This window comes from Malaclemys terrapin, chromosome 1, assembly GCF_027887155.1.
Source record: "Malaclemys terrapin pileata isolate rMalTer1 chromosome 1, rMalTer1.hap1, whole genome shotgun sequence".
Classification (NCBI taxonomy): domain Eukaryota; kingdom Metazoa; phylum Chordata; order Testudines; family Emydidae; genus Malaclemys; species Malaclemys terrapin.
The window spans coordinates 127,268,847-127,294,078 of NC_071505.1; the positions used below are offsets into that span (position 1 = coordinate 127,268,847).

The 25,232-nt window shown below is 44.4% G+C and overlaps 2 protein-coding genes across 3 annotated transcripts in view; both read left to right on the forward strand.

Annotated features, from left to right (window-relative positions):
- LOC128842488 (tetratricopeptide repeat protein 38-like) overlaps positions 1-10,290 on the forward strand; it is a 39,365-nt gene extending 29,075 nt beyond the window's left edge. For both annotated transcript variants that reach the window (XM_054038531.1, XM_054038541.1), the window contains 5 exons: positions 627-708; positions 4,525-4,690; positions 6,882-7,041; positions 7,299-7,372; positions 8,746-10,290. In XM_054038531.1, the coding sequence (XP_053894506.1) occupies positions 627-708; positions 4,525-4,690; positions 6,882-7,041; positions 7,299-7,372; positions 8,746-8,839 (576 nt within the window). In that variant the 3' untranslated portion in view covers positions 8,840-10,290. The remainder of the gene's footprint in view (positions 1-626; positions 709-4,524; positions 4,691-6,881; positions 7,042-7,298; positions 7,373-8,745) is intronic.
- Positions 10,291-16,733: 6,443 nt separating this feature from the next.
- LOC128842499 (tetratricopeptide repeat protein 38-like) overlaps positions 16,734-25,232 on the forward strand; it is a 38,402-nt gene continuing 29,903 nt past the window's right edge. The window contains exons 1-3 of the mRNA XM_054038550.1: positions 16,734-17,154; positions 20,800-20,877; positions 23,412-23,493. Of these exons, the coding sequence (XP_053894525.1) occupies positions 17,131-17,154; positions 20,800-20,877; positions 23,412-23,493 (184 nt within the window). The 5' untranslated portion in view covers positions 16,734-17,130. The remainder of the gene's footprint in view (positions 17,155-20,799; positions 20,878-23,411; positions 23,494-25,232) is intronic.

The following is a 25,232-nucleotide window of genomic DNA, read 5'->3' on the forward strand; positions in this document are numbered from 1 at the left end:
TGTAGATGCCTTGGCGAGACAGGGGGAAAAAAAGATAATCTTTGAAAGTTTAACATTATGTAAAATAGTTTTTCTATAAATCTAAACTGTCATGATTGGTAATTAATCTACGAGATCTGATTTTAATCTAATTACTAGTTAGGCTTCTTCCTTAGTCATGTCTTTTCCTTTCTAGGTGACTTATAAAATTTTTTGCTATCTGAACTTCGGAAGAATCTTTCTAAAATAATCCACAGCAAATTAACCAGGAATCTGTATAACAGGTCTCTTCATGCCTGTTTTGGTGTGAAACTTTACAAAAATATCTCGTTCTACCCTAGTGATTGTTGCAAAGTAATAGAGGTACTTATGGTCCATTTGGGGAAGATCAGAGATTATAGAAAAGGTAGTTTTCTCGCATACTATATTTGATTTTATAAATGGAAAAACACCACAGTTAAAATAATATGAATATTATTTTTAGATTGCTGTATTTCTGAAAGTTGCAATTTGGGTTGTTAAAAAATAGTTATATGTGGAAGAGTAAGAGGATAGAATTAATTTTGTACTGTCAAAGTAAGTTTATCTTCAGGTTAACTTCCACTTAAATATGGGTAATGCAACATAAGAATGCTTTCTGATTATAGATTGCTCCTGCATGCTTGTCAAACAGAAGTATGTTAGCTGTGCTAGATAACTGCTCCATGCTGTACCGGCTTCAGTTGGAAGGTAAAAGAACTATTAGTTTCTGCTTCAGTCTACTCATTCTTCTTAAAAGAGTAAGGTGAAAGGCTCGTCCTCCAAAATGCAACAGGTGAAGATTTAGGTAAATATACAGAGCGAGTCCAAGCAGTGGGTTATGCTAGAGAAGAGATCTTCAAAGAGAAGCTGTTCTTCAGAGGTGAATTTTAAGTATATACTAATGAACATTACCTTTATTTCTCCCTACAGTTTATTATTTTCCTGCAACTACAATATTCCATTCAACCAAATTAATAAAGGTCACATTTTTCTTTTCAGAGATCTAATTTTTTCAACCTAATGTTAAAAGATCAAATGCATAAGCTGTTAAAAAGCCATTAACTTCTCTTTTAGTAAATATCAAGCCAACATTAATGTTTAGTTCTTAATCTTGATATTGATGAAATAAGGAGTCAATGTAGATATAGTACCAATCATTCCAACAGTTCCATGGGACTATGTAAACAGCCATCCGACTTTTCTTTAACTTTCTAACGCAAAGATGAAGCGAGAGTTCCAGAAAAAAAATGCTTACCTCCTAAGTTGTTTGTCACAGATCCAATCAAGCACCTCTTTTTGGTCATTCAGGGTACATCTACACAGGGATAAAAAATCCAGGCTGGCTCGGGACAGCTGACTTGGGCTCGGGGCCGCAGGCTGAAAATTGCTGTGTAGACAGTTGGGCTCAGGCTAGAGCCTGAGCTCTGAGACCCAGCGAAGGTGAAGGGTAGACCTGTGCATGTGTAGACATACCCTCACTAGACTGCTGTCAGGATTCCTGGGTGTTTTTAAGCTTCCCTGGGTCTCAATAGGCTGCAGTGGTGTTTCCTCCCTTGGTGTGTCTGGTACATATCCTGGTGCTGATTCTCAGTCTGTTATCCTTTCATGGAAATAGAGCTCATCAGCTCACCTGCCTTACTGTAGGGTTACTATATTTCAGGTTCCCCAAAAGAGGATACTGCCGGGGGGGGGGGCAGGGAAGGGGATACAGTTAAGGGTGCTGGAGGGGGTACCTGTGGTGCGGGCGCTCACTGGAGATGGGGCGCAGTGTCACTCCCTGTCATGGTGACTGGCGCAAGCCCAGGACCCAGTGACTGACAACCATCCAAGTTTGCAGATGACACTAAACTGGGAGGAGTGGTAGATACGCTGGAGGGTAGGGATAGGATATAGAGGTAGACAAATTAGAGGATTGGGCCAAAAGAAATCTGATGAGGTTCAACAAGGACAAGTGCAGAGTCCTGCACTTAGGATGGAAGAATCCCATGCACTGCTACAGTCTAGGGACCGAATGGCTAGGAAGCAGTTCTGCAGAAAAGGACCTAGGGGTTACAGTGGACGAGAAGCTGGATATGAGTCAACAGTATGCCCTTGTTGCCAAGAAGGCTAACGGCATTTTGGGCGGTATAAGTAGGGGCATTGCCAGCAGACGAGGGACGTGATCGTTCCCCTCTATTTGACATTGGTGAGGTCTCATCTGGAGTACTGTGTCCAGTTTTGGGCCCTACACTACAAGAAGAATGTGGAAAAATTGGAAAGAGTTCAGCAGAGGGCAACAAAAATGATTAGGGGGCTGGAGCACATGACTTGTGAGGAGAGGCTTAGGGAACTGAGATTGTTTAGTCTGCAGAAGAGAAGAATAAGGGGGGATTTGATAGCTGCTTTCAACTACCTGAAAGGGGGTGCCAAAGAGGATGGAGCTAGACTGTTCTCGGTGGTAGCAGATGACAGAACAAGGAGTAATGGTCTCAAGTTGCAGTGGGGGAGGTTTAGGTTGGATATTAGGAAAAACTTTTTCACTAGGAGGGTGCTGAAGTACTGGAATGGGTTACCTAGGGAGGTGGTGGAATCTCCTTCCTTAGAGGTTTTTAAGGTCAGGCTTGACAAAGCCCTGGTTGGGATGATTTAGTTGGGGATTGGTCCTGCTTTGAGCAGGGGGTTGGACTAGATGACCTCCTGAGGTCCCTTCCAACCCTGATATTCTATGATTCTGTGATCAGTCAGCACTTTCCTGATGGACCCTCTCCCCAGGGCTGGGAACCGGGGTCTGGGTGGGCAGGATCCAGAAGCTGTGGCTGCAGGGGAATGGTCCAATCAGCGGCGGATACAGGGGAGGGACCAATCAGGGCGCTTTCTGAGCTGCAGTATCTGCTCTGCAAAAATCCCAGACATTTCCTGTTATTTGAAAAATCTGCCCAGACAGAAGACGGAGTCTCAAAATAGAGGCAATGTCCAGAATAACCTGGACATATGGTAACCCTATGCCTTAGTCCCCAGGACCAGTGCTGACCCCTTTTTCCCCCTGGTATCCCAGCAACCTACACACACCCAGTCCCAGAATCCCACCAAAGATAAGAGCCCTCTGGCTTACAGTTGAAGTCTCTCAGGGTCAGGGCCTATGATGGTTGTAAAGCATGTAACACATACAGACCTTTGCATAGGTTACTAACACATTAAGAGTCTTTGTTTCATAGCATGAGAAATACACAGATCTGCTCATAGTAAACCCTACTTGCCCTTCCCTGCCCCATCAGGCTTCTGGGTTGCTGCTCCTCATGGAGTCTTTCAGCCCAGCTTGCCTTCTGTGTTCTTGGTTGCTCCATGCCCTTCCTCTCTTACTACCCAACACGGCCTGATACTGTGTGTCTCACAGCAAACATTCCCTATTTATATGCCACCTTTCCAACACCTGGCTTTCTTTGTTCTGCTTTTTGGCAAATTTCCAGTGCTCCGATCTCCCCCACTCCCAAGAAAGAAATATCTTTTCTCACCTTGTGCAAACTATCTAGGCATATCTATTGCCTGCTCAAAGCACCTCAGTTAACATTAAGTATTTCCCATTGTCCTGGGTCTGGGGAAGACATAACACAACTCTGCCCGCTCATGGTGGATACACATACAGAGGTTTTCCTTGATACAGCAATTTAATGATACAACTTCATAATATCAACCAGAATTCATAGGACAGACTGTCCCCACATCATCACAGTTGTAAATAATAATTTTCACAGAGCTCTGCTGCAGCTAGTCATGGTGCACTCATCTGCCATCTGCTTTAGTAATAATATGCCCCACACAGATCCAGAATAATGACTTTGGGCATTATCTTCCCTCATCTGTGTTCAGGAGGACGTCATTTATCCCAGTGGCGGATTAGCCACTGGGCCCACGGGGCCTGTGCCCAGGGGCCCTGGCAAATTGTGAGGCCCCTGGAAAAATGGGCGCTGCCCTGACCCACTCCGCCTGCCCGGCACTACTGCTGGGGAGCGGGGTTGGGGCGCGGGGGCTTGCCCTGCTCCCCCCACCTGCCTGGCGCTTCTGCTGGGGAGCAGGGGGAAGCCCCTGCATCCCGACCCCGCTCCCAGACCGGAGCACCGGGGAGGTAGAGCCGGACAAGCCTCCACGCCCTGACCCTGTTCCCCAGCAGCAGCACCGGGTGGGCGGGGGAAGCCCCTGTGTCCTGACCCAACTCCCCACAGGAGCGCTGGGGGTGGGAGCAGGGGGACTGTAGACAGAAGGGGTGGGGAGGGGCTCCCACTTTCTCTGGCCCAGGGCCCTACAAACCCATAATCCGCCTCTGATTTATCTTATTATTAGGCCTGATCCCTATCTAATTGGATCCAGGATATCAGTTACAGATGGTATATTTGGAGATACTCAATAAAGAGCTTTGACACAGGTCCAGAGGTGGTTCCTTAAACTAGTAATCAAATCTTATGATGCTGAATTAAACTGGGAGTATATGCCAAGAGACATGGTTTTGCATGTGGAGTTTTTATTTGAAATCATGTATATTACTCCTAGGTGTAAAGGTGGGAGACAGATGGAATGAAGTTATCCCTCTTGCAAAGAAGCACACCAAAGATCATGTTTGGCTTTTCAATGATGTCCACATACTCTTGTCTTTGCTTGGGGTCAAAGACCACAAAACCACCAATGAGCTCTTAACAACTCTTCAGGAACTTGCCAAGTAAGCAAGTGAATTCAAATGTTGTTCTGAATAAATATTTGTTTTCATCACAAGGCATATTAGTATAATAATTAATTTCTTCCAGTTTGCTAAGTACCATAATTTATTTTTCTCTGATTTAGGACGTCCTACCCAGAATTCTGGTTTCAGCAGGGTAGTGTTTCTGAAGTTAAGATTAGCAAATCTTATTACTTTTGATTTTAAGCGTGTCTAAACTGGGCATTTAATGTCTAGATTGGGTATTTAATCTTGTCAGATAGCAGCATCATTGTCTGAGTATTGTAGGTCCTGTGAGTTTGAGTGCTTGTGGCACCTTACCCTGTAGACACTTTTTTCCCCCTACAGTGGGTGTACTTTAGAGATGTGACTCTTCATATCAAAAAGGTGGAATTTTTCTTCTACAGCATTAAGAAAACTTCACAAAATAAGCCAACTACCTGTAAAGGCCCCTTTTGCTCTGATGCACCAATTTTAATCAATGTTCATTACAAGATATCTATAAAATGTCTATAAGCGTACAATGAATTATCATTTTAACATGAAATTGAGCTGAAAGCACTGTGAAAATAATTTTGGCACAACTTGGTTCATCTATACAAATTTGAATATTTTGGTATTTCAGCAAAATAGAATGTTTGTCACATCCTTGTTTATGTCTAAAATACAAATTTCTTGCTCTTATTTTTATATTGACCATCGTGACAGGCGGTATAAGAATGGCATTCCACTCTTTTTCCACAACATTTTTCCTGCTTTTGTTTTATGTACACAACTTTTCTGTGGGTGAAACTGCTTTCCCTTCTTTCTTCAGAGTACAGACTGAATCAGTCATTGCTTTCTCTTTCTGACCCGTTAGGGCTATATGTAAGACATTTGTGGCATAAAGGTGCCACAGAACATCCTGAAATAGACAGGTTGGGAAAGAGGTTTTTCACCTTCCTCCGCAGCATGGGGCAGGGGTCGCTTGCTGGAGGATTCTTAGCGACTAGAAGTCTTTAAATAATGATTTGGGGAGTTCAACAGCTAAGTCAAGGGAGAGAATTCTTCCAGGAGTGGGTGGGTCAGGTTTTGTGGCCCGCATCATGCGGGAGGTCAGACTAGATGATCATAATGGTCCCTTCTGACCTTAGAGTCTATGAGTCTATTAACCAATTAACAATTTTTAGAAACTATTTATAAATGGAATCTTAATATCAAGTGCGATGGGTATTGTTTTGCATAAAAGAACAGAACAGCACTGGTGCATGTGCAAATGATCCACTTAGGCTTTGAGAGATCAAGAAGAAAATGTGAAAAATGTAAAGCTACCAAACAGTAATCTCTGGTTTGCTTGCTACTATCAGATGGTAACAGCCTTTTTTTTCTTCTAGATACATACTATATGTGCTATAGAATTTCAACATTGATAGATGGAAACTTTGTGGAATATTTAATGAATTTATACTTCGTATTGCCAACCTCTGCACAGTGCTTTCACCTACTTGTCCACACCTACCTTTACATTTTTATTGTAACGCCACCACCCAAACCTAGGCTACATGCAAGGCCAGGAGATGAGCTATGTGGGTTTTGATGGAGAGGGCTCTCTGTCTGTGTGCCTGTGTGTGAGAGAGAGAGAAAGAGACAGGCAGACAGAGAAGGCAACACAAATCCAAAGACATCCAAACCATCACTTGTAGTGTGACCCTGACATTTGAGAGAGCTATTGGGTAGAGTGTTGGCTGAAAAAAGAGGCTTGGAATATTGAGCAATGCCTCCTGTTGTATGTTTGTTTCATACTGTGTTTGTGGAAACAGGGCTTTCTCTACATTCTTGTTAATAAACAGATTTCCCTCAAAGAAATATCTGACTTTATCATCAGTTTCTCCTCCTAATGGAAACAACCTGCAAGGCTCCAATCATTGGCTAACTACTCAGGTCAAATGGGGTAACATTACTATGGAATGGATGTCTTCACTTGTCTAATTAAAATATGCGAGATTTCAGGATTTTTTAAAGTTACAACAAATAAGGATTTGTTTAGCAAAATGTACCTAATGGGTGAGGTGTTTTGTTCGGTGTATCACTATTCCTTGAACTCAATGGAATTAAGTTGCTCCAACAGGAGGTGACAGAACAGCACTAAAAGGAGTACAAGTGCTGAAGTCTGATCTTCTGCTCATTGGCAGTTAACTCCTTTCCTGTTCTGCAGAGCACCTGGTGAAGACCATGAGCTTAGTTTGGCTCCAAAATTGGGGTTGCCACTTTGCCAGGCTTTGGTAGAGTTTGACAATGGAAATTATGACAAGACAGTAGAATTACTTTATCCAGTTCGCTACGAACTCCTGCAGATAGGAGGCAGCAATGCTCAGGTAAGGGGCTTGAATGTTATTTTATTAAATTGCATTTGGGTAAGGCTTGTTTGTCTTTGAGTAGCATCTGCTAGGCTTTCGTGTTACCACTAACATTCAAATGTACAAATAAGAAGTACTATGTCTCAGCTGCTTAATACTGTTTGTAGAAGAAATTCTCTCCTGGATAATTTTAACTAATCAGAATCTAAGCAATTGTCACTTGCAGCATTTATTACCAAATATTAACTTATTTCATTTGTGACTCATATTTTCAGAGAGATGTTTTCAGCCAGCTATTGATTCATGCTGCTTTAAATTGTAAATCAAAAGCCTATCAAAAACTGGCTAGGTAAGTACCACTTGCTAAAAATCAGAACTTCTGGATTCCATGATATGTATTAAATAGAAATACAATTTATGAAAGCACAAATGGCAACTGTTTTTAAACATTGTAAATTACAAGTAAAATGATGTGTAGTAAGTACATACAAAGCTGCAAAGTTTTAGATTTAATCTTAGGTCACAATTTACAGCAATTATCAAATATTTATTTTGTTCAGCTACACAAACTTGGCTGTTTGATTTGACCAATTTATTAGCAGTCTACAAGTTTAGCTATAAAAGACTTTCTCTTCCAGTATGGCACCATTGTATTTACATATGGAACAATATACTTTATAGATTATAAAATAAAACATATATGAGTAGCTGAATACTATAATGATGCCACATGCAGTTTATTTGGGATCTAACTTACTCTAGTGCCATATTTCAGCTTTCCATTGTGCCAGGCTTGTGTTAGTAGAAATCACAAGAGTTGCTCACATGAGCAGGTGAGCAGACTCACGTGCCCATACCGAGGCCCATTCAAATTTTTGGAGGAGTCTACCTGTGTAGGGCAGCTGAAAGGATTGAAGCTTAAGACCAAATTCTATTACACCAGAGTAGCTCCACTGACTTCACTGGAGTTAGTCCTGATTAACACAAGTGTAAATGAGTGGAGAATCAGACCCCTAGCTTCTAAGTAATGAAAATCATTCCAGCCTCCCAGATATGACGAGATCCTTGCTCATTTTATTCATTTTCTTATTATATCTCCATGTCAGAAAACTTTAAAATCACAATTAGACAAAATACAAATAACTGGGGAAAAATATTTAAAGTAATGTGAGCGGGTAGTCTATGTATGAGACATCTTATTTAAAATGTTTGTTATGGTTAAGGATTATGATTATGAGGTGAGATATCAGAACAGAAGTGGATGGTTAGTGGTACAGGGTGAGCTGGAACAAGGGAGCTTTTAGGATCTTGAAGGGAGGAGAGCAAGATTATTTTCTCACAAAGTTCTTTTGCTGTGTGATTTTCAGAGCCATGTGGCTGTGAAAATAGGGAAAATTAGTTGGAGGGTTAGAAATGGGAAAGGGAACATCACTCTCTTATTTGTCCATGTCCTGCATTGCGATATTTGTGGTCAAGGCACACAATATGGGCATTTAAAAATGTAGCTGTGCTGTTTTCTATACTGATTTTCATTTTCAACTCTTTTAAATGCCAGGGACTGAAACGTGAGCATCTACCAGTCTTTTTGCTGCAGCAAGCTTTTTATTTTCAGACGACACATGACTTACTAAATCAGGAAACAGAAAAGCCTACTTGCTATAGTTTTAAGCACTGTATTTATGGCCTCTTTTTTTCACTTCCCCCATCTCTTACCTCCTTCAGATGCCTCCTGGCAGAACGTGATGGGTTGAGACCAAATTCACCATTGACTGAGCGACTTATTCGGAAGGCATCAGCTGTTCATGCGATGGGATGAATCTTAAATCTGTTATTCCCGTGGAAATAATAATTAGCACTGTAATGAGTCTCTTTCTATGGCATTAAAAGAATCAAAATAGGGAAAATCCTGCATCATCAGCCATACCAGATCTTCTAAATATCTGAGCTTTGGGAAGCTTCTTTTGGAGATTCAGCATCATTGCTTGAGTTTCTGGCATACCTCTAATTCTTGGAAGATTGTAGCCTAGCTGTGCCTAGCAGGGCAACAGTAGCAAATGAAATAGATATCAATATTTGTTTAAAAGCATGCTGAGCCTTTGCTTTTCAGGAGAGCGCATCGGTCTTATGCTTATCAGATTGCAGGATAACACTATTATTGCAAGGTTGTGCACTGCCAAAGTAGGCAGTGGTGTTGCTATTCGAGTACATGAATACTAGATTGGGATGGATAGAGCTTTTATATGAACACCCCAATAACCACAGCAGGCTCTGGCCCCACAGAACCACTGCTACAAATAGGGGAAGGATGTGGGAGCCCTGTGTCTCCATGAAGCTCCACTCCATATGGTCTCCTAATGCATGCAGTGGTGGGAGAGGAGATTGGGGTTTTGAACCAATGAATCAGGTGACAGTCTTCTATGGAGTGGCACTAGCCACATAGTGTGCTCCAGTGCTGGAATTGCAACAGAGGCCTGGGGGAAGGTAGGAGAACACTCATATCACTCATACACAGTGATATCCCACACACACACTATCCAGTATGCAGCCCAGATCCTTGGGCTTGCCTCCTGGCTCTAGGTTCCTCAAAAATATAATTTTGAATTGTTGGCTATTCAAGATCATGCCTGTATGACTTTATTTTGCAAGTTGACAACTTCACAGTTTAGTATGAAGTTTTTACTGATTGAATTTAAGATCTTTATTAAATATACAATAAGAAAAATATGTGATTTTTATCCTAAATGCTTACCTTGTTTATATGTAATGTGATTTATATATAATTAATACTACCTATGGTCCTTTGTTCAATTCAGTGATATGATCCTTTTTTTCTGAACTCAGGCAGTAGCAAGGAAGTGACTAGTTACGTGTATGAAACTGTAGTTTATGATTATTTTATATATTCAATCTGGATCTCTTTTCAGCAGAATTCTGGGATGAGTCAAGCTATTCTATGCACCAAACGTGTGAGAGAAAGCCATGCTGTTTGAATTTAAAATTTATGGTATCTAGTTCAGCAACAATATTCATATTCACCCACCCATCCAAAACAAATCCCACAAAAAACAAAATCCCATTTTGGGAACTCATTTTCAGAGGTGGACTTGGCACCAAAAACTTCCATTACACTACTGTTGGGCATATGTGTGGCCAGACTGCAAAAATTGTCATTTACACTTATCTTTCCCTACGCCCACCCAATCCTTTATTCCTTGAATGAGTCTGCACTGATTTTTCTTGTATTAAAAATGTTCTGGATTCATGGTGTCTTTGCTCAGATCTGTTTTGTTGGAATGAACTGTAACCACAGTAAAATGTAAGATTTTTTTATGCTGAAGAATCCCAAAGTGCTGTGCGAACTGTCTGCATACAACACCGATGAAATAAAGCCATAGCTGAGGTAGGGAGAACACAAGCACACTAAACAGGAGGGGGGAGGAGGGTGTTATATTTACTAACACAATACAGATAAGTGAAAACAATGCATGCAAAATCTCATTAATTTTATGAAGTTTAAACACCAAACACATTCACACACATTTAACAGTCTTTTGATCTGCTACTACACAAATGAATTGACTTGACTTCCAACTGTGAGTTTGTCAGTTTTCAGTTGAGCCTACGGTTTTGATCAGAGCTGACATCAGCATCACAGAGGGAACTTAGAATCATAGAATCATAGAATATCAGGGTTGGAAGGGACCTCAGGAGGTCATCTAGTCCAACCCCCTGCTCAAAGCAGGACCAATCCCCAACTAAATCATCCCAGCCAGGGCTTTGTCAAGCCTGACCTTAAAAACCTCTAAGGAAGGAGATTCCACCACCTCCCTAGGTAACCCATTCCAGTGCTTCAGCACCCTCCTAGTGAAAAAGTTTTTCCTAATAGCCAACCTAAACCTCCCCCACTGCAACTTGAGACCATTACTCCTTGTTCTGTCATCTGCTACCACCGAGAACAGTCGAGCTCCATCCTCTTTGGCACCCCCTTTCAGGTAGTTGAAAGCAGCTATCAAATCCCCCCTCATTCTTCTCTTCTGCAGACTAAACAATCTCAGTTCCCTAAGCGTCTCCTCACAAGTCATGTGCTCCAGTCCCCTAATCATTTTTGTTGCCCTCTGCTGAACTCTTTCCAATTTTTCCACATTCTTGTAGTGTAGGGCCCAAAACTGGACACAGTACTCCAGATGAGACCTCACCAATGTCAAATAGAGGGGAACGATCACGTCCCTCGATCTGCTGGCAATGCCCCTACTTATACAGCCCAAAATGCCATTAGCCTTCTTGGCAACAAGGGCATACTGTTGACTCATATCCAGCTTCTCGTCCACTGTAACCCCTAGGTCCTTTTCTGCAGAACTGCTTCCTAGCCATTCGGTCCCTAGTCTGTAGCAGTGCATGGGATTCTTCCATCCTAAGTGCAGGACTCTGCACTTGTCCTTGTTGAACCTCATCAGATTTCTTTTGGCCCAATCCTCTAATTTGTCTACCTCTGTATCCTATCCCTACCCTCCAGCATATCTACCACTCCTCCCAGTTTAGTGTCATCAGCAAACTTGGATGGTTGTCAGTCACTGGGTCCTAGGCTTGCGCCTGTCCAAGGATATAGGGCCAAACTCTACCCCCTTTTATAAAAAGTGTCAACTCTAATATCTGTGCAACGCAGACAGTGATGTGATCATTTTCTGACTGTTACCAATGTTACATACATAGAGCAAACTGCATGGTACTACCTTTATCTGTCACAGAAGAATACAGAATTAAGGACTAGATGCACAAGGGAGATTTAGATGTTGCAACACTTAGATGCTACTGTCCAAATGAATTCACAGCCCCAAGTTAGTTCCCCATCCAGGGTGCCTCAAAAGAGGGATTCACAGAAACTAGCATGCTGAGCAGCATGGACTAAACCCTGCCCCACAAAAGGGATTAGTCTCAGTCAGAGGGAGGCAGCTTGCTCAGCTTGGTATTCACAGCTGTGAACCCCTTCCTGGCAGTAGGCACCTAAGCCAGGTCAGTCCTTCTTGCAAAATAAATAAATAACCAACAAAGAGGAGGGGGCAGTTCCCTTGAGCATTTGTACAGGCCATGGGAGACCCACGTTCTAATCCCCATTCTGCCTGATTTAGAGCAGGGACTTGAACCCAGGATTCCCAGCTTTGTGGAAAAGGCCTTAAGTGTTGGGTTACAGGATATTCTATTTAAAGTGTGTCTCAGTCGCTCCTTCTCAATCTGTGTGTATCTGGTTTCTGCCTCAATCAGTGGTTTGGATGGATATGCCACTGGTTGCCAACAATCCTCATGCTTCTGTAAAATCACTGCATCTAATCCAGACTGAAGTATCTGCTGAAATTTTAATAGGCCTTCCTGGTGCATAGAACTTCAACACTGGCTCTTGTATCAGTTGTTTTAAATTTTCCCATGATTCCTCCTGTTCGGCACCCCAATACCATTCATTTTTATTCTCTAGGAGTTTTCTCAAAGCTGCTGCTCTGGTTGCATCCAGGACTTCCTAAATCTACAATCATGCTCCTCTTTTGTTGAGCCACAGATGATGATGCCATCCATTGAAGTGTCAACACCATTAATATGGTGCTGAAGCTATGCTGAAGGGTAAGCATAAAAATCAGTATCTTCCAAATGGGTATTAAATTTGCATAGTTTGAGCTGTCTTCAGTTAATTTTAGTGGCCAAAACCCTGACGATGCATCAAATTTACAGAAATATTGAACATTTGCAAATTGAGCCATAATCTCTTGTCTGCTTGGTAGTTTGAAATGTTCTCTTTTTATAGCCTTGTTGAGATCTCTGGGATCTAAGCATATCTGTAGCTGGCCATTACTTTTCTTCATGATGATTAGGGAGCTCACTCATTCTGTTGGCCTCTCAATTTTTTGTATTACTTGCAGTGCCTCCATCCTTGCAAGCTCAGCCTTGAATTTATCATGGTGCAAATGGCACGTTTTTACATGGATGGATAACTGGAAAGACCTGCTTGTTTAGCTGGATTGTATGTTCACCCTGCAAGCAACCCAACCCTTGAAACCAGTCATGATATTCCCAAAAGAGTGCCTCCTAGCCAGGTTCAATATGATCTTCTTGTGAGAGCACCCATGTTACCAGACTAAATTTTTCACACAAAGCCAGGCCTAAATTGGTGTCACCTCCTTTGACCCTACAATGAAAGGAAGCCTGTAAATGGTATTTTTCTGGTTGATGCTAGCAGTGCATCTCCCTTTCATTGGTATATTTATCCCACAATAACCAGTTACTTTTTTGTTTTTGTTGTTGGTCCCAGTGTTGGTCTTATTTTCAGTGTCTTATAATCTTGTTCTGACGGAATATTAACCTGAGCTTCTGTGTCCAGTTTCAGTAGAAGAATTGTTCCATTCAATGTCATAGGCAGTATCCAGTCCCTCTCATCAGGCTTGGTGGATCCCAGTACACTATGAAAAACTCCTCAAGCAGATTGTCTTTAACTGAATGTACTTGACTTTTCTACATTTGGGATCTGCAGCATTTTGAAAAATGATTATTTCCCCCACATTTATGACAGAGTTTCCCATAGGCAACACAGTTCAGGGCGATGTTGTGATCCACACCTTCCACATGGCCATCTGTACCCAGTCTTCCCCTTAGCAGTGGTTTTCATAGAGAGTGGTTCAATTCTTTGATTTGACCTATTCTGCTATATTCTTTTGTACTTAATACATGGATAACCCCTTCTAGTGAATTCAGCTCTTTGGCTTGTGCTTTCACAGTTTCTTCTGCCCTGCATATTTGGAGAGCTTTTTCTAAAGTTAAGTATCCTTCATGGAGCAGTCTGTCTCTTAACACATTTAATGCCACAAATGATTCTATCTCTGACCAGAGACTCTATCAGCTCACCAAAATCACAGATTTTACTGAGTTTTCTTAATTCTGTGATTAATTATTGCTCTATGGTGTTTTCAGTTTTTTGCATGCATGTAAAAAAATTCTCTCTCTCAAAGGTTTCATTCCTTTTTGGCATGCAATGTCCCTCAAATTTAGTCAGTATTTTACTTCATGCTTTCACCTTCAAACTTAAAAATTGTTATAAATATCCAATGCTTCCTCCCTAACAACATGCAAAAAGATTGATTTTACTATATCATTTTTCTTCTCTGCCCCTATGGCTACTAAATACAATTAAAATCTCTGAATTTTTTCCAGTTCTCTGCAACATTGCCTGACAATTGCAGACTGGATGGAGGTTGCAACCAGTGTTCCCTCTATTTTTTTACATCCATGTGAGGAATGAATTTTGTTATGTACACCAATATGGACGTGATGTGTGGTGGGGGTGGGGCCAAGGAGTTCGGAGTGTGGGAGGGGGGGCTCAGGGCTGGGGCAGAGGATTGAGGTGCAGGGGGGTGCGGACCCTGGGATGAGGCATTTGGGGTGCAGGCTGCCCTGGGGCTGCAAAGGGGAGAGAGGACTCCCCCCAGCCCTCTCTCACTGGAGCTCAGGGCCAGGTGAAAGGCACCTCACCGAAGCTGTGGCAGCTCCGGCATGGCTGGGGGAGAGGCACCTCTCCTGGGCCGCGGCATTTCCGGCAGGGCTGGGCTGGTGGAGGGGCTCCTCTCCCTGCCTGCGCAGCCCTTGATAGCCTGCTGTGCGGCCGCGCAGCTTACAGGGAACTTACTTTGCAACATATCCATTTTTGGCTTTTTTCCCCTCTTAAATTAGTCAAGTTACTATTGTGCTTACCACATATATGTGCAAAAGCCTCTGTGCCTGATAGTCTATGTGTTTCTCTGGTGCCTCGCTTTGTCTGCTTTCAGTTGCAAACACAGGAGTTAACTTCAAAATGACTGCTGTTTCCTTCTCATTCAGCACTTCTAACACCATGTAACGATCTTGAAGTTCATTAAATAACAAACCAGTAAATGAGAAAGGAATAAAACTTCAATAAAACAAACTGAGGAGCGTCTCTGGTGAAATGCTGCACACAGCCATGTGGTGTTCCCAGCTCCTGCCTCTAAATTCTCATACTCACAACACAGTCCACGAGGAAGCTTCTCCAAATTACAATCTTTCATAAACATATCTCTACCTGAGGGCTGCCTCTGAGCATGCCTACAGAAAGCAGAGAATGGGAGGCAGTGGGAATGAAGGTATATGCAGAGCCACTGGCATGTGGGGACTGAGGTGTGGCGGGAGAGAGGCAGGGCCAGCTCCAGGCACCAGCCAACCAATCACGTGCTTGGGGCAGCACCTGGTAAGGGGCGGCCAATCTTGGGGTGGCGGGGGGCAGCACGGCGCAGCACTCGGCGGGGGGTGTTCGGCGGCACGGCGCTCCGCAGAGAAGGGTTCAGCAGCGCGGCGCTCTGCAGGGGGTGTTCGGCGCTGCTCCTTGCAGGGGGGGGGTTTCAGCAGCACGGCGCTCGGTGGGGGGTGTTCGGCAGGGGTTTCGGCAGCGCGGCGCTCCACGGGAGTTTCGGCAGCGCTCCGTGCAGGGGGGGGCTTCAGCAGTGTGACGCTCCATGGGGAGCGGGAGTGTTCGGCGGCGCAGAGCTTGGCGGGGGGTGTTCGGCAGCAGGGCCGGCTTTAGGCCAATTCCCCCGAATCGGGCCCCGCGCTTAAGAGGGCCCCGCGCCCAGTGGCAGGGTCGCCCAGAGTGGGGGGCAAGTGGCAGAGAATCCCTTCCCTGGCTAGAGGCACCTTTTTAATTTTTACTCACCCGGCGGCACTCCAGGTCTTTGGCAGCAGGTCCTTCACTCGCTCCAGGTCTTTGGCGGCACTTTGGCGGCAGGTCTTTCAGTGCCGCCGAAGACCCGGAGTGAGTGAAGGACCTGCCGCCAAAGACTAGGAGTGTGGCCCAGTGAGTACAAGCCCCACATGTTTTTTTTAACGTGTTTTTTTTTTTTTTTTAAGTCATCCCTGTCGGGGCCCCGTCGAAACTGTTTGAATCGGGCCCCGCACTTCCTAAAGCCGGCCCTGTTCGGCAGTGCTCCGTGCAGGGGGGTTCAGCAGCTTGGTGGGGGATGTTTGGCAGCGCGGCAGGGGCTGTTCGGCGGCGTGGCGCTCGGCGGGGGGCGCTCGGTGGGGGGGTGTTTCGGCAGGGTGGCGCTGGGTGGGGGGAGTGTTACGGCGGAGCAACGCTTTTTTTTGCTGCTTGGGGCGGCAAAAAAGTTAAGAGCAGGCTGCCCTGGAGAGAGGGGGGGCCTTGGGTTGGAGGGAGTTGCAGAGAGCTCCTCAAATAGAGGGTAATGGGAGGGGGCACTCGGGGAGCTTCTGTGAAGAAAAGTAGGCATACAGGGGCCTCCTAATTAGTGGCATAAAGTCAGTTTGCAGAAGCTACAAAATGTTCGAGTCCCCCTCCCCCGCCCAGTAGCAGTTCAAATTGCAGCCACCCTGTACTCCAATAGCCAACATAAAACTCCTGTCCTTGGTGCACTTGAGCCACTGGTTGCAGCAAACGCAAGCCATTAAGGTGGTCGTCTACTCTGAGCTGGCCCTGCGCTGTTGCGTGCAAAGTTACATGGGAAAATATCCCCAAAGGAATAACAAGATGTGAGCACAGCTTGTCAAAGTACACTGCCGCAGTGGCTGCCAGCGACAAGATCCCTGACCCAGACACAGCTGGGGCCTCCCAATTATTACAGCCAAGGAGCCCGGAAACACCCCGCCTCCCCCCATTGCAGGCCCCGGGGCAGCCCTCCAGCCAGCACCTGCAGCCCCCTGCGTGCATTTTACGTGGCGCCCAAATTCCTCCCTTCCCTGATCTGGGGCTAAAGGCCGGGGCCGGGCCTGGTTGCTGACAGGGTCTCGTCTTGGCCCGGCTGGCGGGGCTCATCCCATCGGGCTCCCCCCAGGCGCTGTCCGGGCAGCAGCCGCAGGGATCGTTGCTAGGCCAGACCCCCGAGTGGGGTGCGGGGAACCCGGGGGCAGCCCCCAACCCCGCCCGGGCTCTCCCGCAGCCGGCTGGGGGCGCGGCGCGGCGCTCTGACCCCCGGCGTCCCCAGGGCCGCTGCCCGCTCAGCGGAGCCGCCCGTGCCCCGCCCCGCCCGGGGAGGCGTCTCCCTGCTGGGGGCGAGGAGACTGGCCCGACCCCGCAGCCCGAGGGGCAGAGAAAGGGCTGGGAACATGCTGCCGCTGAGAGACTGCAAGGTGAGCGGGGAGCGGTGCGATGGGCTGGGGGCTCTGCAGGGTGCGGGTATGTGGTTGTGGTTGTGGTTGGGGGGGACGCTCTTTCTTCCAGTTGGCGAAGCATCGCTCAGCCCGGCTCCCTGCAGAGCTTCGCCCTCCCCAGCCCCCGTTAGAAGCCCTCCCGTGCTGGTGTGACAGCCCCCCCGCCCAGTACACACAGACTGTCACCACTGCCCCGCGCCCATGTTTGCCTGGTGCAAACCAGGGGTGGTGGTGACGCGGGGCTAAGGGTCAGGACTCCTGAGTCCCTTCCCCAGCTCTGTGTCATGCAAGCGCTTCCATGTGCTTCAAGTCCCCGTCTGAAAGTGAGATCTGTCTCGCAGGGAGGCTGTAATTCTGACTTGTGTGTATGAATGAAATGTTTTGAGATCTTGGGTGGGAAATGTGTGGAGCTGAACTTGTGGGGGAGAAATGTTGGTCATCGGGCACAACCTCGGGGGTTGGAGAGGAGAGTTTAACATGCAGCATACAGTGCAAAACTATTACTCTGATGTGATCTCAGAAAACATTATTGGCTGAAACTGCACTGGTCAGGGTTAACAAAGGAGTCCCTTGGTGCTGTTAGGCAAAGTGAACATGTCAGGGCACTCTTCTACATAAAGGAACAGAAACTCCCCATATTTCTCTCCTGTGTTTCTATAAACACTTAATTGCACATGTCACATTCCTTCAGTACTAATCAGTCTCTGTTTCTTAAAAGCCAGTGGACATTTATTTCATTTTTAACCAGCTCTGATTCTGAAGGTTCAAAGGGCTAGGTGCAAATGCTAATTACCAATAGTGTTCACATTTTTGTTTATTTTGCTATTCTTTCATTGCATGTCTCAGATTTCACATTATTCTTCCAAATGCAAGTTTCACAAAGTTGTAGTTTGTTCAAGCAAGTATTTAACATTTATGAAAAGTATCCAGTTGTTTGATTAGAATCTGAGAGTCTGGCCTCTAGATAAAGCTGCCGCTTGTGTAATTCAAAGTAAACAGTAATCCTATAATCAGTTACGATAGGGAAAATTAAACCTTTTTTGAAGCTTGAAAAAAATTCTGTTAGGGAGACCCCTTTCAGGAAATACAAAGGGGATCAGAAGCCTCCAGCATGATTTCCGCTGTCTCCACTACAGGCACAGCCTCATCAAGTTTTTCTCTATTATATTTGCTACCCTTGAATCGGGGCCTTGCTGAGTTTCTTTCGCATGTCTTGTCTCCCCAAATTCGTTACTTTCTGAGATGCTTGATTGTGGTGTAGGTCCCAATATCTTTATGCTGCTTTTAGGGCCCTGCAACTTTTATGCTGACTCAGGCTTAAAATATTGCTATATCCTCAGTCATGGCTTTGTTTAAAAAAAGTGAGCTTCAGAGTCCGTTATAGCCTCAAGTGGGCTAATATAAAGGGGAAGGGAAGAAAAAGGTGTCATGCTGCTGCTGTCATGTATTAATGAACCCTGGAGGCAGGGGCTTCTCTGTCATTTTGGAGGCCTTTTGAAGCACATAGGAAAGGGAGAGAAAGCAGAGGATTCATCTGCCCAGATCCTGCCTGCATTCCCCCCCCCCCCTTTTCACTCCAGCTCCCAACAAAGTTTGTGGCTAGCAACACTTGGTACCGGCTTCTCCCCATAGGTTCTGTCTAAACTAGCCTGCTCCCTGGAAAGTTTCCTGTCATTGCTAACACTGATGCAGCTCTCCCAGTGTTAGCAATGTTGGGAACACTAGGGCAGACACTATGTAACACTCAGTGGTTATAATGCTGGCTGCTGGGGGCACCTTTTCTAAACTAGCGTTCTCATGCTTGCCACGGCTAATGGAGGTGTATTAGCATTAGCAACAGTGGAATATTTTTTCTGAAATGAAGCTAGTGCAGGGAAAGCCTAAGGGCTTGTCTATGTGAACCTTGATTTTTGTGACACGCTGGGGTGTCAATCTACCCTACCTGTTGTGTATTATGTCTGTCACTGCCGCGCAATACCATTTCCTCGGTGTGCTTTGATCTGCTCCCTTTTCAAAGTTGGGTTAGTGTCTGTATACTGTAATATACAGCCTAATTGCTTTCCTGCTCCTTTTTGCCATAGACATAATACAAACGCTAAACTAAAAGATATACATTTACATTCCAATATAGCTTTTTTAGACTTGTAGTTTGAACACTCAAGTACTTGCAGGTGATCCTTTAATCCAGTCATGATGAGGAAATCCTGAGAATGCTAATAAAAATAGATGTTACTGCTACTTGCTTCAGATTTTCACCCTTGAGTTTCACAGCTGAAATCAGAAAATAGTTTAAGCTGTAAAATGAAACTAGACAAACAATTGCAAAATATGGTTCATTCACAGAAAAATGGATTAAATGGCTCCAGGTCTTTCCATCTGTATTTTTTATAAATTCTATGTCATGGAAGAAAAATTGGTTTTGACTACTGTTATTTGTATAGCTCTTTAAGTTTGCCTAGCATTATACAGTGGATAAAATGTGTAAGACATGAATCTTTGCCCTGAGGAGCTTACAGTTTTAAAGGCATAAGTGAGATCATTCTAGAAACGGAGAGTGGGAAGTGGTCAGTGTATATAGATTACATACAAAAAACTAAGTTAGATGTTTAGGTTGCAAAATCAATCATTTGGCATATTTAAGGTTTCCTATGCAACCTTAATTCTGCTCCCTTGCGCATGCATCCTGTGGAAAAGAAATAGTATGTGATGAAAGTATGCATATGAACAAGGAAGCAGAGTTAAGGTTGCGCAGGTAGTCTGATGGCAGATGAGGGATTTTTGGAATGATCATTGGATTTTTCATCTGATTATTGGGATTCTTTTAGGAATATTCTTAAGGACAGTCAGGAAGCAGTTTGCACAGCCAAACACACCATTGTGTAAAGCATACATCGCCTCATCCAGACAATAAGAGGTGTTCTTTCAGTCTTCCTAGTATTGCCCTGGTGGATCTAAAACTTCAGTTATCACAATGAGATGTTTACCATGCAGTTTATATAATGAGGCTGTTATATAATCTGTTTGCAAAACTGTGCATGGCCTAATTCTTTCTTTCTTTGTGTGTTGTATTTTAGCCTTATCAAATGTCCCTACTAGCTCCTATAAATTAATCCTTAGGTCAAATTCTTTGCTGGTGTAACTCAGTTGATATCAGTGGACTTAAACTAGCAAATAATTTGGCTCCAGGTGTCATTGGGGTTGTTGATTTTGACAAGAAGCAAAGCAAGAATTTTGTTTTACCACATATCCGTTTTGAAAGGGGTATATCTGAAGTGATGGGACTAGCATACTACTGCGGTTTATAGAGAGAATGGTACTAAAATTAAAAGAACTATAGCATATCTGGGTCCTTGGCAAATACACAGTATTGTGCAATTTCCCTTGTCTTTTTTCCACCATTTTTTCCACTACCATTCCGGCCTCTCTATCCCCATTAAGAGGATTCCTCAAACATAGTTTTAGTGGAGTAAAAGATTTACATGCGTCTCAAAATTTCCTGTAAATTTTTTAGGTAGATGAAACACTTGCCAGAAATCTACTGTTCTGGTTCTTAGAGCTCAGCTAACATGACAGCTGGAAAATCAGTGTATTTATAAACAATCTCACTTTTTGTTTTTTATATAGGCCTGGCAGGATGCTGGACTTGCCCTATCCACCACTAGTAATGAGGCCTGCAAAATGTTTGACGCTACACTGACTCAGGTAGAGGCTGATTTTTTCCGGGGGCCCCCAGTTGGCCAGGGCCCTTGGACATGGGCCCCGTCGGCCCAGTGGCTAATCCGCCACTGGGTATGGCCGGGTTTTGACAAAATGTGATTTGAAGGGACTGTCAAGTATAAAAATAGTGTTTATTGCAGCTAATTTTTAGTTTGCTTATCCTCTTTATGAATCAAAAGGAGAGTCTGGTTAAAAAAAATCCTATTTTAAAGAAACAGATTCCCTTATGTATTACTGATGACATCTTCGGCCCTGTCTACCCTACAAACTTGGTCGATGCAAGTTACGTTTCCAGAAAGCCACCATAGTTAGCATATCGCTCATGTGCATGCATATTTGGCTACTTGCGTTGGTACTGCGCATACTCACCTTGTATCGATGCACAGTGTGGTATGGTATCCCAATGTGCAACCAGCTACTGTCCAGCGCAGTGTCTTTTGGGAAATTTTCGCAATGCATGGTGGGGTAGAAACAAGTCATGAAGGGGTGACTGGGAACAAGGGGTCAAGTTCCCATCATGCAAATTTCTCCATCCCATAATGTTATCCATAGCCTATCATTTTCACACCATTTTTAAAATCTCAGAAACCCATGTGGCACTTTTTGGTATCTGCTGTCTCCGACAGAAGCATGGAGACCCCCAGAGCTCTGCACTATTGTTATGAACACTGCAGCCACAGGACAAACAATCCTCCAGTAATTGCAGAGCTGCAGGAAGAACCGTAACAGGAAGGGGTATGACAGTTTCTTTGAGGACAGACTGCTGAGATATATAGTGAAAAACAATTCAAGGTTGTTGGTGGCATTCATGGAGCATCTGCCTATTTTGGCACTAACCCACCTTGCCACAGACTACATCAATAGAAAGGGCTACTTTTCTATGGTTGTGCAATTGGTGGATCACTGGGGATGCTTTGCTGAGATCAGTGTGGGCTGGTTCGGGAAGGTATGTGATGCTGGTATCTTTAAGAACATAGGACTGTTTAGAAAGGTGCAAGCAGGGACTTTCTTTCCCGATCAGCGGATTATGGTTGGCGATGTTGAAATCCCAGTAGTGATCTTGAGGGACCCAGCCCTAATCTTTGCTCCCCTGGCTCATGAAGCCACTCTCTCAACACCTTGATAGCACCAAGGAAAGATTCAACTACCAGTTCAGCAAGTTCAGAATGACAGTTGAAGATGCTTCGGGTAGATATAAGGGACAATGGTGGGGTTATTCAGAAGATTAGATTTCAGTGAGAAAAATATCCCAAAGATTATAGCTGCCTATTGCGGCTGCATAATATGTGCGAGGCAAAGGGGGAAATGTTGCAGCCAGGATGGAGGTGTAGTGGCTGTCTGCTGGTGTGAACAGCCAGAAACAAGGGCCATTAGAACAGCTCAGTTCAGAGCTATGCAGCTGAGGAAGGCCTTGAAAGAGCTCTTTAATGGTCAACCACAGTAATATGGTGTGGTGGACTGTGCTTTACCTGGCGTCTGACGAAGTGGGTATTCACCCACGAAAGCTTATGCTCCAATACTTCTGTCAGTCTATAAGGTGCCACAGGACTCTTTGTTGCTCTTGACTATGGTGGAGTCTCAAAAAGATCCTAGCTCATGGCATAATTGGACCCCCTTCTCCTCCTCCCCCTCCTTGCTGTTCATGGCAGGGGTCTGTGTCTTAGGGTTCTCAGAAGTATCCACAGTGGTCTACTGGGTGCTGGTAGGGTGGCCACCAAGTATGGCATGCAGCTTATTGAAAAAGTGCCAGGTCTGCCGCTCAGCACCAGAATGAATGTTGGCCTCCTGGGTCTTGTCATACACCTGCCACAGTTCCTTCACTTTCACACAGCAGTGCTGCTGATCCTTGTCATACCTCTTCACTTTCCTCTCCTGTGCAATCTCTTCATAGATGTCCATGTTTCTACGATAGGTCCATAGTTGTGCCCGCACAGCCTGCTCTTCCCTCAGGCCCAAGAGATCCATGCATGCAACAAGGGAGATATGCTAGATGTACTCACCAGCTGGGCAATCAGGAAAAGGCATTTCAAGAATACATGGAGGTTTTAAAGGGGAAGTGGGTGGCTTCCAGTCTCTGTGACTCCTGATCAGTGGTGTTCACAATTGTGACCAGAGCTGTCATTGTCGGACATTATGGGACAGCTGCTGAGGATTGTTAAGGTTGATGTAAGTCACACAGTGTCCACATTTGCACTGCATCAGCCTCAGTAGGTTGATCATGGCACAATACTGTTCAGGAGGTGGTGTCACTGTGCCGCTGTAACAGGGATAAGCACCCTGCTTATGTTGGCTGGAGACAAATTTGAGTATAGACACATGCACAAATAGGTCGACACAAGATAGCTTACAACCTAACTTTGTAGTTTAGACCAGGCCAGAGATGATTACTTCTTGAAAAAAATTAGTCTCACTTTTTACCATTGATCTTGTTTACTTTTGAATTTCACTCAGCTGGGACCATGGGGGGTGGGAGGGAAATTTCATTTGGTTGCAAGTCAGTTTCACACTCTATTTTACAGTATGCTACATGGACCAATGATAAGAGTCTAGGGGGCATTGAAGGATCTCTCTCCAAGTTACATGCAGCAGATCCAACTTTTAGTAAGTATAACTTTTTAATTGCTGGATATGCAGTACAGTAGTTGTACATGGTTAACTTATTTCATACACACAATTGAAGGACTGGGTTAATGAAAGGAAAATTAATGCCAGGGAAAAAGCATATGGAGAGGAAAGTGGTGAATCTCAGATTGAAGGCACTGATGAAGGGATATCTTCTGGTGCTCACTATCTTCTGATGCTGAAGATGAGGGTTGAGACTTGCAGGCATTCATTTTATTTTAGCTAATTAAACAGAATACATTCAGTATTACAGTACACTTCATTTAAAGCTATCATCGTTTATTTTACACCTTCCTGCACTGTATCAAGATTTTTTGACATCTTTGTACATATACAAAACAAATATGGCTTCACTGTTGGGCAGTGTGTGTGAACATTACATCTGCGCAGAAATAACAAGGAAGGGAATGTACCAGAGGTAGAGTGCCTGCCAGTAGCAAAATAGCAACTTTAATTCTGCAGGTGTTTGCCTTTGCCAAATTTTAAAGACTTGTCCCCAGAAAGGAATGCTGAGGGGAAAATTCCTGTATCGAGACAGCCCTACCCTGTGGAGAGATAGTTGGGCCTATGCAGCCCCAAAGGAATGTGCTTCTCTGTGGGCATGTGTACGCTGTAGTGGGGAGTATGCTTCCCAGTTTGAGTGGACAGGCATGTACTAGCTCTGCTCAACTTACCATGCTAAAAATAGCAGTGTAGCTGGGTGTAGCACGAGTGGCGGCTCAGGCTAGCTGCCCAGGTATGTACCCACAGGTATGTACTCACAGATAGGTTTGTATTCAGATGGCTAGCCCAAGCCATTGCCTGTGCTAGCTACACTGCTATTTTTAGGGCACTAGCTCACGCAGAACTAGTGTGTGTCTAACTACCTGAGCTGGGAAGCACTATTCCAGCTGTAATGTAAAGGCACCATGTGTTTTATACATCACAGCCAATGAAAGTAGCTTTATGGTCCACAAGTCCTGAGCCACCTTATGCCCATCTTCTTGCTCCACCTCTCTTAATCCTTTTGCAGATCTGCTTTTCCTCTTTTCATTGTAAAGTAACTCTTAGAAGTGCCTTGCACTTAGGTAGGGTGTTCTCCACCCCTGCTATTCTGGTGTTGGGCAGACTGTTAATTCTCCTCTGTTGTTGCCTCTGGCCTGTCCTAAAATAGTTTCTGTGATCTTTATTCCATCCTGTTGTACATGGATCATTATAGAGTACAGTGAGAAATTAGGATCACAAGCTCTGCTTAAGGAGGGGACAGAGGCAGCATTGGTTAACTGCTCCTAATAACAAGGTGGTTGTTTGGGGGGGGGTAGGGGTTTAGGGGTGTTAAAGAAGAATTTGAAAGTAAAAGATTTGCTTAAAAGGAAAATTCTAGATTCCTGCTAGTAACTTAGACCTGGTCTGTGCTAGAAAATTAGATCAGTATAACTACATCACCCAGGGTTGTGAAAAATCCACACTGCCAGCAAACACAGTTAAATCTACCTAATCCTCGGTGTAGACGACTCTAGGTTGACGGGAGAATTCTCCCACCAACCTAGCTACCGCCTCTTGCGGAGGTAGATTACCAAAGCTGATGGGAAAACCCCTCCCATCGGCGTAGGTAACGTCTTCATTGAAGTGCTACAAGTCCTTAATGTATGGTTATTCCTTAGCTGCCTGGGCCTTCTGTGGGATCCTAACCAGTCTCTAGCACTACTGCCATCTACTACCTGTGGCTCTCATTTAAA